The sequence below is a fragment of the Gorilla gorilla genome, chromosome 2 (genome assembly GCF_029281585.2).
Source record: "Gorilla gorilla gorilla isolate KB3781 chromosome 2, NHGRI_mGorGor1-v2.1_pri, whole genome shotgun sequence".
Classification (NCBI taxonomy): Eukaryota; Metazoa; Chordata; class Mammalia; order Primates; family Hominidae; genus Gorilla; species Gorilla gorilla.
In genome coordinates this window covers 146,323,317-146,338,937 of record NC_086017.1, presented here as the reverse complement: position 1 = coordinate 146,338,937, position 15,621 = coordinate 146,323,317, and the positions used below count along the sequence as shown (strand labels likewise).

The window sequence follows — 15,621 nt, the reverse complement described above, 5'->3', positions numbered from 1 at the left end:
CCCACACTGGAGTGCAGTGGTGTGATCTAGGCTCACTGCAACCTCCACCTCCTGGGTTCAAGTGATTCTCTAGCCTCAGCCTCCCGAGTAGCCTGCCATCACTCCTGGCTAATTTTTTGTATTTTTAGTAGAGATGGGGTTTCATTATGTTGGTCAGGCTGGTCTTGAACTCCTGAGCGCAACTGATCTGCCTGCCTCAGCCTCCCAACGTGCTAGGATTGCAGGTGTGAGCCACCGCACCCGGCCCAGTCTTTAAGGCCCAACATGATGACCTCCTCTGGTAATCTCTCTCATCTGTCTATTACTTCCCCATTTGCTTGCATCACTCCAGTCATGCTGGTTTCCTTCCTGCTTGTTGAATCACCAGTCATGATCATGCCTCAGGACCTTTGCACAGGCTGTTGCCCTTTCCTCCTCCAGATAACTGCTTCACAACGATCTTACTTTCTTCAGGTTTACTCAGATCTTACCTTCTCCAAGAGGCCTATCTCTACCCCTCTACTTAATTCTGCAACCTGCTCTTCCCCAAGCCTGACCCTCCTGATCCCATTTACCTTGCTATTTTTTTTCTTTTTTCCTCTATGCTGTTGATTTTCTAACATACTATATTATTTTCTTGTGTGTTATGTTCACTGTTTATTGCCTGTTTCCCTCTGTTGGAAAGTAAGCTCCTCAAAGGCAGGAATCTTTGTCTGCTTGATCACTAATATATCCTAGAATAGTGCCTGTCAAATAGTTGACAATACTTACTGAACAAATAAGTGAATGAATAATGTGGTTTTACAAATAATGTGTTGGGTTAAAACAGAAGGCACTGTATTTTCCTAAGATTTTTGCAAATGCTGCATTTTGCCCTGGTAAGAGGGAGGCCAGGGACCAGCTCCACCAGGCACCATTTCCCTTTTCTTGGCAGCCCCATGCCCCACTGTCATCCTCAGAAGCAGATGCTCAAGAGTAGTCAAGGAAAATAATATATAAATTTATATTTCTGTTAATTTTTATCTCATCCTTTTGAATGTTCACTTTACATGTTTTTTTATCCTCCACAAATATATTAGCACAGTAGTACATGCATATAATTTATAAATAAATTTATTTTGGAGGTACACAAACACTTTGAAAAACACTGATCTACCAAACCACACACTCCTCTGAAGGTTTGGGGACCCCTGGCAGTTTTGTGGCATCTGCATTAGTATATCAAACACGTGACTGGAAGAATGGGACTGGTCCTTCCCAGCCAGTGAACTATCCAGATTGCAGGATGGTGGACTGGAAGTTTCTCTCCTTAGTTGGCACAGAAAGTGCCTGGGCTTTGAACAAGGCTTTGTCAGGGCAGACCTGGAGAACTCTCCCTGGGACCTTCTGGCCTCTGTCACCAGAATCCTCCCCACCTCAGCAGCCTATCTCCTTTGTGCCTTCAGCTAGCAACCATCCATGGAACAGTGACTGGCCTTGGGTCTTGCAAGCTTGCAGGTAGAGCTGGCTCACCTTCTCATAGTACCGGATCTCATAGTCCAGGATGATGCCATTGGGCTGCTCCGGCTGTGGCCATGACAAGGTGATGCTCCTCATAGTGGCACTGACTTGGTGCATGATGGGAACGGTGGAGGGGGCTGTGGAGAGAGAAAGAAACAGGGTAGCTGAACAGACACTCAATTATAGGGGAAGGGCCATCTTCCAGAGGTAAGTAGGGAGAAAAATGGCATTCGGTTTGAACTCTGCTCCTTCTTTATCATCAGCTGAGCTGGATCTGCAGAACTTCCTGTGGGTTTTGCAGAATCAATGGAGTTTGGATAACAGAGGGGAGAGAAGGTAGCATTTAGGAAAGGAAAGCATGTGTGCACAGGAGCTGGAATGGACATGGGACTTTCAGAGGTGGCAAGGCTTGACCAAAACAAGAGACAGTTGGAGGAATCAAAGGAAAAGACTGAAGGAAAGGAGGAACACTGTAATGTTTTTGAGAAGAAGGTGTTGAAGGAACCTCAGTCTTGCAGTTGTGGGCTGAGCTATTGCAGAGATGAGAACCTGGGGCAAGAGATGATAATGAGAGAGTAGAACCAGTTGGTATAGAATTACTGTACAACAGAAAGGAGCATTCTAGCAAACATCTATTCCTGATACTGCAAGTTAGATTTTATTATACTTTAAAAGGAAGAGAGGAGGTATCTCTCAAAAAGACATGAACACAGACCAACAACAGAGGTATGGTCAGAGTTTTCCAAATGAGGGAATTTCCAATAAGGAGTTCACAAGTATAAATGAAGAAATGATAAACAAATCAAACATTTGGGAACAAGATAATTCCAAAATCTGTAAAGCTGATTCAGAAATCTCTGTTTGGAAATAATATTATTTATTTCCCAATTCAACATTTTTCACACGGTGTAAGCAAAATGAAAACAGTCTGGAAATAATAAATGAGGGCTGTCTTTCTAGGGGAAGAGGCGGGTAATGGATGAGGCTTCAATCTGTGCTCTGCTCAGGGGCTTGTCCGTTTACTCCTGGCACTTCTGCAGTGATGAAGGTCTTTTCCTCACTCGAACTCCACTTTACAATGGTTTCTCTGGGGACCGTGGCTGAGTGACATTTACCATCCTCAATTCAAGTTAACAGATTGCCCTCAAAGACCTGGAATTACACTGCACAACTATGGGGTCACAAGGTGGCTGCTGCTTTCTCCACTACTCATTGGACCCTCAGTGAGTCCCTACTACATGCAGCCCCTCAGGGACAGGATGCAGAGCCCTTGTTCTGAAGATGCTTCTAGTCTAGGAAAGCCATAAAGAGTTAGAAGTGTGATAAGGACTCAGAGCCAGAGTGTCCTCTGGGACCTTGAAGGCAGGTATGCCCTGTTCCCATTAGAGACCTTGTGGTGGCTGTGAAATGCACCTCTCAGAGTTCCTACTCCTTGAAGAGTAATTAACTAACAGCTCCAGTTCCTGCACTCTGCAGTCCATCACCATATTCACACAGAGGCCCTGATTCCCACAGGCTGCTCCCAGCCAATGAATGACAGCAGCAGGGATGCCATGGCAGACCCATTCCTGCGACATATGGGACTACTCTGATGGGCAACTTCCAATCAGAGACTCCCCAGTGGCCTTTCCAACACTACCTTATAACCCCCACAGCAAGCTAAAGCTCTTCCTACCCTACCCAATCCTCCTTCCTTCCCTCTCTCCTTTACAGAGATCAGACCTTTCTTATGGTCTGATGGCTTTCCCAGCCTCCTCTGGCTCCCATCTCATTTCCCCAGTAAATCTTTCATACATCGAATCCGATCTTTGTGTCTGCTTCATGGAGGGTCTGAATTAATGTAGTTTTGATTCCCCCTACAACTTCCCTGTTGGGAATTTGCTGCCAAGCTCCTGCTGTACCCCCAGAGAGGGGAGACTTCTTGCCTCCAGGAGCTGCTGTTCTATACTTGGGTAAGTCTCACCAATTTACATATCTTCCGATCTTTATTTGAAAGTTATCTTCTTCCCACTGTTTTCCTTTCTGCCAACTGAAGTAAGAAAGGATGTTCCCCCTCCCACAAAATGTCTTGTCAAATATCTAAGGAAACTAGTTAGATCTTCCTTGAGCTATTCCTGCTGAAAAAAAAAAATAGTCAAATATTTCTCCCATGACCATTACATGCCACCCAAGATGGCTCTTTTCCAAATGAGACAATGTTCCCTAAATTCTCTTTAGGCTTGGGGCTTGGAAGTGAATCCAATTCTCTTTCCACTATTTGAGCAGCAAAGATTAGAATAAAACGAATATCTATCATAATCTGTGTATTATATATCTATTAATATGACCGATAGCCTTTGGATCAAAAACATGTCCCTGCTGTTCAGTCCTGAAATGGCAGTTATATATAACCTTTAGGTTTCCCCATGGTATGCTCCTCATCTTTTGTCTGTAGAGTTGGCTTTTGGCTTTGACTATGAGAATGTACATGTATCTCAACCTTTACGGTGTTAAATTTGGCCTATTGGTTTAGTAAGTGGAAATAATTTTTTATCTTGATTAAGCTGTCAAGTGTATTTTTTCTTGCCTGCAACTTAGTAGTATCTATAACCCAGGTTAATTAATTAATTAAACATATTTATTGAGCATCTGTCAAGTACCAGTCACTTTTTAGGTTCTAGAGGCACCATAGTGAACAAAATAAAATTTCTAGCCCTCATAGAGCTTACTTTCTAGTGGGGGGATTCAGCAGAGACTAGAGCTAATAAATGAATCATAAGCTGTGTTAAAATATATTAAGTACATGAAAAAATGGAAAGGGGAAAGGGACACAGGATGCCAGAGGTAAGAGGTGTGTGATCAGGGAAGGCTGCCTGAGAAGCAGATGCAGGAGCACAGGGTTGAAGGAGGGAAGGGAGGGAGCTGAGTGGATATCTGGAGCAGCCAGGACAAAGGGGCTGATCTGGGGGCATCAGGGAGTCAGTGGGACCCAGAAGAGAGGAGTCCACAGGGGGCAGGACCCTGAGGGACACTAGAAGGAGTTTGGCTTCTACCCTGAGCAAGCTGGAGGGCCATAGGAGGACTGTCAACAAGGCACAGTGATGTAATCTGACTTATATGATACTATTATCACTCTCTGCTGTGCTCCAAATGGAATGCAGGGGCCATGTAAAAGCAGGAAGCCAATCACAGCACTGCTGTAGTAATATAGCTGGGAAACAATGGCTGCTAAGACCTGGCCTGAGCAGCACAGTAGGCAGATTCTGAATCTATTTAGAATATTTCCATGAATATGGGATGCGGAAGAAACAGAAGAGTCAAGTGACTACAAGGGTTTTGGCCTAAACATCTGGAGGAATGGGGCTGCCATCAACTGAGAACAGGGAGACATTTCTAGAAGCAGTTTGAGAGGAGAGCCCAGGTGCTCCACTTCAGACCTGTTAGATTTGAGATGTCCAAGGTGTCCCAGAGCAGATGCTGAGTACCAGATAGGTGCATAAGGTCCATGTTGGAGACCAATTTGGAGTCACCAATATCTCACAGATATTGAAATCAGTGGAACTTGCAGAGATCACCAAGAGAATCAATAGATAGAAAAAAATCAAGATTCAGAAGATGAGGAGAAAACACAAAAAGGCCTGAGAAGGAAAGGCCAATGAAGCAGAAGAAAAACCAGGAGAGTGTGATCGCCTAGAAACCAAGTGGAAATAAGGTGCTCCCAGGAGGACAGAATACGTTAAATGCTGTTGCTAAGTCAGGTAAAATGAAAGTAAGAACTGAGTCCTGGACTTAGCAACAAGGCTCGATGGTTAAATATGTGAATGGCCTGTGATCATCTTTCCCAACACCTTGCAATCACGGGACAGAGTCATGGGGGAGGATAAAGACAGTTCAGGGAAGGCGAGGCAGTTTTCTGGAATCAGTCCAGATCATCTGAGGATCCCAGTGGGTCCACAAAGACAGGGTGAACAAATAGCTCCTGACAGCTCTTTCCTTCCACTGCATGCTGTGACTCTCAGGCTGCCCTTGCAGACTTCTGTGGAGGCACAATTTACATGTTGTGAATCACGTCAGTTTCATACAGGACTTCAGAGTCCCTCTGTCTTGAGAGCTGAAACATCATGTATTTAAAAATGGAAAGATCAATGCTAATGGCCTGAGGATTTTGCCAGGCTTGGTTCTTCTCCTTGCCTCTACTCTCTGAAAAGCCATCATTAAAAACTCAAGATATTTGCCAAACACTGTGCCAGTCCTGTTCTAAGCACTGGGGACAGAAGAACAAGTAAGAAAGTCACAGCCCTGCACTTCTGTGCAGGAGTCTAGTTGGGGTCAGATGGTAAAGAGGCAATCACAGGGCAGAGTGATCCAGAGGCAATTGACAGTGAAATCCATGGAGAGAAACGCTCCTGTCACTACACATGGTATGGACTCCCCAGCAGTCAGCGGCACTCGGGTCTGGGAGGAGCTGCCAGAGGGTGATGGCCACCCCTGCCTGTATTTCTCAGATTCATGGCAATGACATGAGGGTTACAGGCCCTGTGGAAGACTGTGTATTCTCACACAGGTTTACATTTTATTACGATGGGATTTAGCACATGGGAGAAAGCAAGAAAGCATTTCTTATCCTCCCTGAAAATTACGGGCAGCTTATGTTCAGTGCTCTGCCATCAACAATCACCTGCAGTGATGAATTTGGTTTTTCCCTCTCCAAGGGCAAATGTCACCTCTTGATCTGTTGTTTTACGTGCTATGAAACTTTCGGACAAAACAGAAAATAATAAGAATGAGCTCTGGTATTCACTCAAACACCAACTTCTTCTAGCAAAACTAAAGCTAAAGATTAAAGAGGGATGAGAAGATTAATTCAAAGAAGTATCCCCTTTTGCCCCCATATACAATGGTTTTCACAGTAAGTCCTGGCTAGTTGTCTTTTCTCTATATTCCTCAGATGAAGGGATAGTTTGCTTGAACATCTGAAAGAGTCTCTTTTTGGCAAACACACATAAAGGTTTTGAATAAATTACACATTCTACTGAGAGAAAGAAATGAAAATAAAGAGTTCACAAGATTATTCAAATTTAGCAAAGAAACAAATATGGACCCTTCTTCAGAAAACGTAACGAGAAAGACTTAGTCTGGGGTTACTCGGAAAGAAGCTGATGAAGTTTCAAGAAAGATGTGTGAGGTCTAAAGAGGTGGTGCCCAGTAAATCCAAATGGAATCAAAGGTGCCCTGCACCCTTTCTTAGCAAATGAAGAGGCTGACCCAACAGAGTACAGGCACCCAAACAGGAGAGCAAAGAGCAAAGAAGAGTGTTGTCAGACTCCAAGGAAAAATCAACTAGGGTTCAAACAGAATCAGAATGAGACTGTCGAAGAAGAGAGTTATAGCCAACAATAAAAGGCCTTGTAAATGTGTCAGAAGCAGAAAGAGAATTAAAACATCACTGGTCAAGGGGCTCTGGGATGGAGGAAAACAAAGGCAGGCTGAGTGAGTGAGTCCTTTGTCTCTGTTTTTGCCACCAAAGACTTTGGGGAAAACTTACTCTCAAATTGCTTTTAAAGCAGACAGATCCAAGATAGTATATCACATACAGCAGAGGAAGAGCACAGAATGTTCTTGCCTGAATTGACAAAGGAGATATGAATAAATTACAGGGACAGGATGGCCCTAGCTGCAAGTTGTGAAAGAGCTCACAGATGACGTGGAACAAATGTTGGCCCAAACTAGTCACTGACCACTGGCCACTGCCAGTAGTATTGAAGATGCAGCCTGGCAGACCACCAGACAGCCCTCCATTTGTACAAATGGTCCCAAAGGGAACTGTGAAGTCCCAGGAGACTCAGGCTGGGTCTGAGATGGTGGCATGACTCTATCTCAAAAGTTAATAACCCAGACTCTGGATCCTAGAGTTCTGATGTGCAGGAGTTTTACTGTCATATCACAGGTTCACGTGGGCCAAGCATTTTATGTTTATGACATTCCTTGACACTTTAATTTAGTTACCGACTCAGTTATCTTCAAAGGTTTCTTCTTACTCATTTTGTTTTCCTTATTTGACAGGGGCATCCTCCTCCAACAATTAAGCATCTCAGATTCCAAAAATAGAAGATTTACTTGATGCTTTTTTTCTAGGACAATTACTAAGTTTTAATACATTACAATGCTTATTAAAAATACTTCACAATCTTTTAGTTGATTTTTGTGCCAAAATACTTCTTTCAACAGTTTTAACCATAATCAGTTTTGGGACCTAACAAATGATATAACAGTTTACTGTGTTAAAATTAACACACATACACTCAGACTTCAGTTGATCTATTGGAGTAAAATGTTTAAAGAGGTTATAAAATTATGAAACTCAGATTTCAGAGTTCAGCGAATCTTATCTAAAAGGGAAAACAGTGTCGTGTGTGTGGGTGGAAATTGTGACGGGGACAGCCTTGTTTGAGGACATCTCTTGCCAGCTCTAGGAAGATGTAGGTCACAGCTGAGCTGCCTCTGCCTTAGCTTGGGCAAATGCTCTAGCAACTCTTCTAGGAGGCAAATGCTGTTTCCAGTGAGAGGTACTTTCACATCTAAAATTCCCAAGGAGACCCATACAAAGAGGAGGCCATCTGCCTCCCCCACACAATAACTCATGGGTGGACAGGGTAGAGTAGTTTTCCTTGGCCTTTCCATACAGTGTGTGTGTTGGGGGGTGTCCTCCCAGTGACCCCCCAGAGTGATGCTGCTGCCCCAGCCTGCACAGTGTGAACCTAAGGCTTGGTAACCACTTTTACCCTCATAGGGCATTGCTTTGTCTGGGAGAAATGGTCCTCAGTCGAGGAATATTTGGGTTGAAGAATAATGCCTCTATAAACATTCATACACAAGTTGAAGAATAATGCTTCTATAAACATTCATACACAAGTTTCTGTGTGGACATATGTTTGCATTTCTCTTGGGAATCAACCTAGGATTGGAACTGCTGGATCATACGGTAATACTAACCTCTTCTATTCGCTCTAGAACAGCGTTTCCCAGCCAAATCATCCTTGGACTAACTACCTGTGATCTATAGCACAGACCATAGCTGTGAAGAAAACGGGTAAGGTAAGGAATAGTAAGGAGCCTAGGGCCCAGCTCAGAGCAGCAGGAGTTAGCAGAAATAAAGAAGGGCTGTTGTCAGGGCCCTCCAGGTGCTGTAGAGAGACGTGTGTGCCTATTCTGGCTCTGCCATTTGCTTATTATGTGATCTTGGGATAAGGTTAACCCAAGGCCTTGTCTTCTTTGGGCCTCAGGTTCTTCAACTGTAAAATAGGAATATTAATTCTTATGTTATTAATTTCCCAAATGTTTTGAAGATGTTCTCTGTGTGGTCTCTTGCTCCTTTCAACCAGATCCCACCTGCCAGGCTGGGGACTTGGCAACCACCCCAAACTATCCTTCTGGGTCCACTGCTGTTCACATACGCAGATCAATCGCTGGGCATCATTCCCCAAGGTAAATGTAAAAAGTGGGATCCAGAGACAGGCTCAGGTATTTATCTGATAAATATCTTTGAGGGGATATATAAATATGTCGACTAAGCCATGGTGGATGTGATAGATACAAATGGGCTTGGAGAAAGGGAAAGCTAGCAAACAGCTGGGTTCCCCAGAGGCTGGAGTGATACATGCTCCAGAAGAGAGCTGGTTTCCCTTGAACATTTTGAGATAACCTGAAGCAACCTAGAAAGTAAGTGATAGGGTATCTTGTCCCTAAGGATAAGGAGACCTAGTGACTCTGGACAGTGAACAAGCATAGCCTTCCCATCTAATGTGTGGCTCAGGCCCAGGAGCCCCCGATGCTCCCATGGCCCTGCCACTGCCTCTCCACAGGTCTCGTCACCTGTATCTCATTGTGCCTCATGTACTTACCGTCCTAACTCTCTTGTCCACCTCTAACTTCTTCACTTCAAACTACTCTTTCCATATTAATCTTTCTAAACTCAATTTTACCTTTGTTACTCCAATGCTCAAAACCTTCAATGGCTCACCACTAGAAAAAGCCCTAATTCCGTTCCCTGTGGGCATCTCTTTTCTTGACCCTGCCGGCCTTTGAAGGCACAGGGGGAGCCTCACACTGCCCCACACTGCTTATCCTTGCCTGACCACACCCACCAGAGTGCCCTTTCCTGCCTCCCAACCCAAAGCCCCTTGGGGTGTGATCTCCACTTTGGGACACAGTGCACTGTGATCTACCTTCCGAGGTGCTCACCTCTGCTCTCCATCAGTGCAATAAAGTCTTTAGGGAAGGACCATGTTTTTAGCCTCTTCACACTGTGCTAGCACATAATAAATGTTCAACAAAAATTTACTCTTATTGCAATGATTGCGGGCTCTTCTCTAAAGACCTCAGAGGTAAAAGGAGTCAGAAAATCCCTTTGTTCTAACAAACATGAATATTGGCCTTTGAAGGAGCATGAGGTGGAAAAGGGATCCAGGGTTGTGACTCGGCAGGGTGGAGTCGGCAGGGTTGAGACTGCATCTCACAAAGAACATAGAATAGGCCTGAATGTGGTAGTCCCAAGGGATTAGAGATAGAAGTTCTTCTCTGTGGTGTAAATGAAGACACCTAGCAGGTTGGGTCCCTCCCCATCTCACTGGGATTGTTCAGCTGTGACGTTACCCTAATATTGGCAGTTTTCTATTTTTTAAAGCTATGAAATCCTTTCTCCAAACAAAGTTCTCCCTGAAGCATAAAGTGTGAAACAGAACAATTCAGAGCTGCTCTGGGTGAATCAGAGCTGCCAGGGCCTTGAAGCCAGTCCATTTTCTATCTCCCCAACCCAGACTCTGAAAGGTTTATAGAGAGACCCAAACAATGCTGAACAGTCTCCAGAAGTCCCCTCGAGGGACTTCTGTGAGATCCTAGAAGCTATGAGTGATGGGGTTGTGAATGAAGGATTGGGCTGGTTGGCCATCTTTTTTTTAAATATATGAAACACTTCCCATATCAAAAAACCAAAGTTTGTATTTAAATGTCAACTAAAGACTTCTGGCCCACTAGTACTCATGACCAAAGAAGAACAATTTGCAACACAGATGAACTGTGTTTCCTCTGACATTTCTATTCTAGGAGGTAACTTTGCTGAAAAGGTCCTGCTTAGATAGCTGGTTCTCCCACTGTAGATGAAAACTCATTTCATTGCCCAAATATGCTTGAATTTTACATTAGAAGACCTGACTCATTAAATATTTTTGGTGCAGTAACACTTCTGGTCAAAGTAGATTAAACAAATAAGCAATTAATTTGGAGACTGGGTATAAATACAAAAGCAGAATTAATTATTCTTCTCATTGTCTTCCTCTATTGTGGACATTGGTTTCTTGTTTGCTTTTACTCTGGGCTTTGCCTTGAGATGTCTCTGACATTCCCTTCCTATCTTCCTCCTTACCCTGGGAGTCACCTGGGGACAGAGGACTTCCTTGGGTGTGTAGCTCTGCTCTGTGCTGTTGTAGAATCCTGGCTGAATTTGAGATATGAATGGGATAAAAAGTGAGGGCTTCATGCCTGGCCTTCAGTCTCACACCCCAAGGCAGGGAGCCACAGGCTCCTCCTTCACTGGTCCATCCACTAAGGGTTTTGGTTCCGTGCCAAAGGGGAATGTGGGGGGTGACAGGTGGGGGTTGAGGGTTGGTGGCTGATCTGGGAATGTGGATTTATAGCAGAGGCCCTCACTTCTGATGTTACCTTTGATGTGTATGTGATTGGGGGTGGGGTGGCATTCTTTATTGGGATCATATATCTGACCCTGTAAGTTCTCAAAATGTAGTCCCAGATCAGCCTCACCTGGGAACTGGTAAGACAGGCAGAATCTAGAGCAACATCCTAGACTCAGTGAATCAGAAACTCTGGGTGTGGGCCCAGCAATCTGTGTTTTAACAAGTCTTTCACAGGAGTCTGACACATTCTCAAGTTTGAGAACTGCTTGTCTGGAAACCTAGAAATCAGAATGTCAAAGTTTGACAGGGCATCTGAGGCCATTCAGTTTTGGTCAACTCTTACAATTCATAGATTAGAGCAATGAAGATAAGAGAGGGGAAAATGACTTCCCCAAGTCCCCAGAGATTAGTGCAGAACCAGAAACAGCTGGGCCTCCTTTCCCTGAGATCAGTGTAGGGCTCCCTCCCCACAACTCATGCACTCTGCATTTCCAGAGCCTTGAGGCCAGGCATGGGGGTGGGGACATTGAGTTACATCAGCATCGCTAATGGATGGGCACTGCCTTCTGGGACTCCTTGTGCCCTTAGGGAGATCAGGGGTCCCCACCTATGGTGGAAGTGTGCAGAGCCCTGTGCCTGGAGGAGGAGGCAGGCTGCAGTGTGTTCCTGGTGGCACTTCTGCCTCCTGGGTCACTGCAACCTGGCATTTTTCCACAGCTCCTCCTCCCTGCTGGGGGAATCAAAAGGTGCCTTAGAAGGTGCCATTTATGTGAAAACTATAGCAAACCTGCATTCTGTGACCCTGCAACCATGGGAGGCTGTGGAGGTGTCTGTGGAGCAGGATACTCTTCAGGCAGGCATCTAAGCACTGTGATGGCTGCTGAGGACACAACCATCGGTACTCACATGTCAACTGGGGCATGTCACTGGCCTCTTCCTCCCCTCAGGCCTGCCAGCCTTTCCCAGGTGTAGGACAAGAGCAGAGCACTGGCAGCTTTGGTCTGTTTAACGACTGATCATGAACAGCAGTCCACTCCAAACATTAGCAGTGGAGAGGCCACAGGAGATACCCCACCGCAAGTTCTGTGCCCCTGTTACACCTGGCTCTCATCCCCACACATTCAGCCAAACCCCTAATGCAGCTGGAGGACCCACCACCACCACCCTAAGGCTGACATCACTGCCACCAACGCTGGCCAGGGGAGCTGCACCTGCAGTCACTGTGACCATCCTCCTCCAGGCCTGGAGGTCTGAGTCTTCTGGCCTGAAGGTCCAGAGCCCCTCCTCCTCAGAGCAGCCCACCAGGCTGCACAGGTGGGCTTCCATCCTGCCATGCCCACTCTTCAGCCCCTTTCTGGACATCACCAGCCCCATGGAGTTGTGGGCCTCTTCTGGATTCTGACTTTCCCATTGACTACTGAGCCCACCCCCACCCTGGGCCCTCCACTTACAAATCAGGAAACTCCCCTGTACCCACCTCCTTCCCTCAGAGCCTTCACTCCATGCCTGCATTAAGGAAGAGCAGCTGTCCCTTGAGGACACCTTTGCCTTGCAGCCCTCTCACCTGGTGACAGTTTATGATTTTGCATCCAGCACACCTCAGGGTCAGGAAGTGGGGTGTGTCATCCTTGCTCCCCACTGTCTCTTTCACACCATCACTCGCCATCTCCTGCACCCTTTGCAAAAATGCCATTTGGCTAGACCACCACTCACCAGGTCTTGGGACCACCATATGCTGCCTCCCACCGTCACGCCCCCATTCATTGAAAGCATGAGCTTCAGTCTTTGTCTTCCTCTCTACCCTGAGCCTTGCCCTCCTGTGTGTGAGTTCAATGTCCACTTAAACAATATAATCTCGGTTCCCTGGCCTCTACAACTCTTCCATGCCTGCCAGTTCCCATGGCACACTTAGACTCTGCTTTGCCTAAAGTCACTCGATTTTCAAAATCACAAGTCTAAATATTCTGCTTCCTCACCACAACCTCAGATGAGCCCACTGCAACTCTTTTTTTTTTTTTTTTTTTGAGACGGAGTCTCGCTCTGTCGCCCAGGCTGGAGTGCAGTGGCGCGATCTCGGCTCACTGCAAGCTCCGCCTCCCGGGTTCACGCCATTCTCCTGCCTCAGCCTCCCGCGTAGCTGGGACTACAGGTGCCCGCCACCACGCCCGGCTAATTTTTCGTATTTTTTAGTAGAGACGGGGTTTCACTGTGTTAGCCAGGATGGTCTCGATCTCCTGACCTCGTGATCCGCCCGCCTCGGCCTCCCAAAGTGCTGGGATTACAGGCGTGAGCCACCGCGCCCGGCCCACTGCAACTCTTTTTGGCCTCATCTGGCACTCTTGGCCTTTACTTCCACCCAATGCATCTGCCTTCTCCTTTATTCATATCCATTATTATCCATCTTAGGCTCCATCTTTGCAATAACATAATTCACAATACTCCTCAAAACCTTAGGCATATGTTGCCTTTATCTTTTCAGAGCATATGACTGTCAAAACTCAACCAGAGGTATATTTGTGATCTGTTTCTTGTAGGGCCTGCTGTCCCGGAACCATATACTGCTGAGAAAGCCACATAAGAGGAAAAAGAGGTGGCTTTCTAAACATGTGATCACCAACTTCAAATGACCTCTCAATACTTTCCAGAAATATTGAATTTACCTGGGTAGTTCCATTTCCCATTCTCTTCAATAGCACTACCAAGGCTTTTCCATTCTCCTCAAACTTTCAACCCCAATACTTCCCCCTTCACTCTCAGCAACCAATCTTATTTCCCACCTTCCAGAGAAAATAGAAGCCTGAATATCCAACTGCATAAGTAATATCCTGATTTGAGTACTCAAACTCTCCACAAATCATGCATGTGCAGAACCGAACCTGTCTTCTGTTGATGCAGTCCCTGAATACTTCTGGGAGCCCCTGGGGAGGTCTCCTCTGTACTCGCAAACTATACTCTCATTCTCCTGCTTTGCTTTCTTTGTTCTCCATGTCAGCTGCCTTCAAGACCCCTCAAGGAACACTGCTTATTAAGCCAGATGGCCAGGCCCCTCCCTGAGGACCTGTGGTCCTGTGGGAACATGGTTTTCAGTGCTTCCTCAGGCAGCACCAGGCTCAATGCCACTCTGAGAGCCCTGCCTCCATGGTTACTGGTGGTACCTCATCACACAGTCTCAAGGCTGCCTGTCTGTGCCTCAAACTTCATAGCATGCCTCACACAAAGCTACTTTCCTTGCCCTCCCAATCCTCTATCCTAGGCACTCACTCCCATCCAGGCCATCAGATGATGAAACAGATGGTAGCAGGACCTCACTGTCCTTCTAGGGACCCAGTCTCCTGCACACCCACCTCCTAGCAAGCTTCCCTCCCTACATGCAAGCCCCTTCCTGCAAACAAAGACCAGCCCGCTGGTTTAGGAGGCAGCACCAGCATGTGACATGGTGTAAGGTCAGCCAGGACACCTTATAGCAGAGGACACATTGCTGAGGGGCAGGGTTTACTGGGAGGAGAAAGACATGGCCTTTTCCCTTGGGAGCCCTCAGTCTGCCAAGAGAAATAGAGCCTAAGCACATAAACAACTAATGCACATCCAAGAAATCACTGTATTGTCCCTTTAACAAGCACAATTCAGAGAAGGGCAACATACATCACCGTTTCTACAGGGCAGATGCACTTTTAGGGGGCATGACTGGGCTCTTATTCCCCCAAGCTGTTCTGAATGGTGAAAGCGTTTGCTCTTCCGTCACAAAAGAGAAAAAAAAAAAAAAAAGGAAAGGAAAGAAGCGCACACGCTTTAAAATCCTAAGGCTCAATTCTACAGCAAAGGTTTTCCTGCAGTTTGGCTACCAGAAGGAAACTGAGCCCGAGGCCTGAGGGATTGGCAAAGAGTTTACCTTGCACTGAAAAATATTTGTGGTCCAGCGTTGCCTTTATTTACCCAGAACATTCAATGTGCCTTTTTCCTCCATCTTTCACATCCGCTCAGAGAAGATGTTAATTTTCTGAAATTAAACACTTAGCTTGATTACTGTTTTGTTAATTGCTGCATTCAGAAACCCCTGGTGCTCCTGCCTGTTTAACATGGATGGTACTGTGAAAATGATAGGCGCGGGGCTGGCATGCAGGGGGACAGACAACAGTGCTGGGATGCCATCCCAACCACCCTCCCTGCAACTGCTCAAGCAGCTGGAACCCTGCCAGTGGGGGAGGTAGGACAGGCCAGGTCATAGAAGAGCAACTCCCACAGAACATGGTTATGGTTTGGGGGTGCAGTACACACAGGAAGCCTGAGGTCTTACCAACATCTGGGAGAATGTAAGGGGTAACTGCAATCACAGCTCCCCACCCAAAGATGCCTGATAAAGGAAAGATCACAGAGACAGCTAAAGCTGCACCATTTGCTGACGCCTGAGATTACTTTAAGAAAGACTGAAGCATTCATTCATGTATTTATTTAACAAGTTACTAGTTCATTCAAT

The 15,621-nt window shown here is 45.9% G+C and overlaps 1 protein-coding gene across 1 annotated transcript in view; it reads right to left on the bottom strand.

The window, feature by feature from the left end:
- The window catches only part of EPHB1 (EPH receptor B1), a 473,721-nt gene that overhangs the window by 106,992 nt on the left and 351,108 nt on the right, over window positions 1–15,621 (bottom strand). Inside the window, exon 6 of the mRNA XM_055383292.2 lies at window positions 1,492–1,616. Coding sequence (XP_055239267.1) covers window positions 1,492–1,616 — 125 coding nt within the window. The remainder of the gene's footprint in view (window positions 1–1,491; window positions 1,617–15,621) is intronic.